Here is a 2,401-nt window from a genome sequence, read left to right on the forward strand (position 1 = left end):
GATATGAAAACTGATACAAAGTGTATCGTCAAGAATCATCAAAAAATATCGCTAAGAACTTGAATTCCAACTTCTCACGAAGTAATTCTATTCGTTCTGTATATCTCGTACGTTCTGCGCATATAAGAATTACAGTACGAATGACGTAACGTAACATATATCTGATAACTGCATATAAAGTGTTTCAGAAAAAACTGTATAGATAAATAGACTCCAAACAATTTGCATTTCTCTTTCATAACAAAAAATTATTTGAAGTATATATAAATCTGAATTTAGTAAATGTATAATTAATAACTAATATAATTCACAATTAATTTATATAATAATTTCTCCAAAAAGTTTAATTAAACATTTTAACATTTTAATAGTTTAATTAAATATTTTGAATAAACAGTATAATTAAATATTTTAAATAAACATTTTTTTATATTTTCAATTAAATATTTTATTGTAAAAATACCATAATGAAATTGCAGTTAAGTCAAATTTTAAACGGAAATTATTTTTCTAACAAAAAATTTAATAATTCATTCGAAATAAATGAATTTTAGAATGATATATATTTTTAAGACACCTTGTATAAGTCCATCTACTTGTGAACCGGTCGGGCCTGATGAGATCCATTTGATCTGCACCAGTCAATCAATAAACAGGTTTATATCAATAGGCAAACTCAGCGATTTGTGTCTGTAAAGAAGTAGTGTTAACTGATCTAATTGAATTTCTACGTCTAATAAATCTATTTCCAATTAAATCGGCTATGAAACTATAAATATTAAAAAATTTTTCAGATTTTTGAACAGAACCATGTCCACGGATGTGCGAGGCATTATATTATCTGGAGTTGAATTGGCCAAGTAAGTGACGTTCATTCATACAAGTATAAGCGTATTGCAAAAGAAAGAGATTATTCATTTGTTTATGATTTATCATTCAATGACAATGTTTGGAACAATTGGTCTGTTCGACTTGTTTATATTTTTTTACACTTTTTACACTTAAAATGAGATAGATATACATTTAGTACTGAAAAGAGAGAAAGCAAAGATGCTAAGTGTAAAAAGTGTAAGCAAATCGAACAGACCTAATGATACAGCAATTCAATAAAATACATCATGAACAAAACTAACATATGATAACAATAAAATAGTAAAGATTTACAAAGTTTACTAATCAGAATATAACACCATATAAAAATAATATATTGAATAATGTGTACAGAATGTTTTAAAACGAATAGCAATGTATATGTATACAATATATTATGTATAATATACCTTTATAAGGTTATGGCATTTTAAATATGCGAACACATATTTCTACATAATAAAATAACAAAAACAAAAATAATAGAGCAATAAACCCAGTACAAATATTAAAATTTTATACACACAATTCTTTGTTATCTCTACTTAAAATATACATGTTTAAAATATATATAAGTATCTACAAATTGCCCGCGAAATTCAAATGTCTTTAGACTAAGATTTTAATTATGTGCAATTATATTTCTTCCTTGCAATAAATAATTACAGACAATCCAATCGTAAGATAGAGCTAATTTAAAATAAATTCTCCCCATTAGATAAATAATTTAAAAATTCATGAAAACCTTTATATTATTAAACTTCATGAAAATATGTGATCTAAATCTTCTGTGATCTAAATATTCTTAAAATTTTTCTAATGTTTTATAAAAATAGATAGAACAATATATACGAATTTATTTTGGTGTATCTAACAAATACGTATAATGAAACTTTATAGAGAAATTCGAGAAGGCCTAATCAAAGATGTGAGCGTCTTAAAAGAGCAATTACCTGATTTTGCACCGGGCCTGGCTATTGTCCAGGTAGGCGCAAGAGAAGATTCGAACGTCTACATAAAGATGAAAATCAATGCGGCCCGCGAAATAGGTATCAATGTTCGTCGTTGTCAGCTTCCTAACACCATAACGGAAATAGAACTTATCAACAAAGTTACCAAACTGAATAATGATCCAAATATTCACGGAATTATTGTGCAAATGCCACTTGACAGCATCAATAAAATCAATTCTCATCTAATCACCGATTTAGTATCCCCAAATAAAGATGTTGATGGGTAAATATATATAACTATTATTTAATAGTATTTATTCTTTTTATCTTTAGAAAATCTCTGAAATATATGCTCTTTTCCATTTAGAAAAGTATATATTTCATCTATCTTATTTTAATGTGAAAATAAAAAAAGATTACACTCAAAAATTCGTACACAAATATATAACTATTTGAGAGATAGTTTACAAAAGTGTGATATTACAAATTCATAATTATTATAATATACGAAAGTTAATATTTTATTTCTCAATATCTGATTTAATTATTACTCTGAGTTTATATATATACATATATAT

At 25.6% G+C, this 2,401-nt stretch overlaps 1 protein-coding gene across 1 annotated transcript; it reads left to right on the top strand.

The window, feature by feature from the left end:
* Positions 1-810: 810 nt before the first annotated feature.
* LOC105625178 (C-1-tetrahydrofolate synthase, cytoplasmic-like) lies at positions 811-2,106 on the top strand (the record flags this gene model as incomplete). The annotated part of the gene is made up of 2 exons (XM_012206519.1): positions 811-860; positions 1,771-2,106. Coding segments are annotated over exons 1-2 (386 nt in total), but the record flags the coding sequence as incomplete, so codon positions are not given.
* Positions 2,107-2,401: the final 295 nt, after the last annotated feature.

This window comes from Atta cephalotes (assembly GCF_000143395.1).
Source record: "Atta cephalotes unplaced genomic scaffold scaffold00208, whole genome shotgun sequence".
NCBI classification, from domain to species: Eukaryota; Metazoa; Arthropoda; class Insecta; order Hymenoptera; family Formicidae; genus Atta; species Atta cephalotes.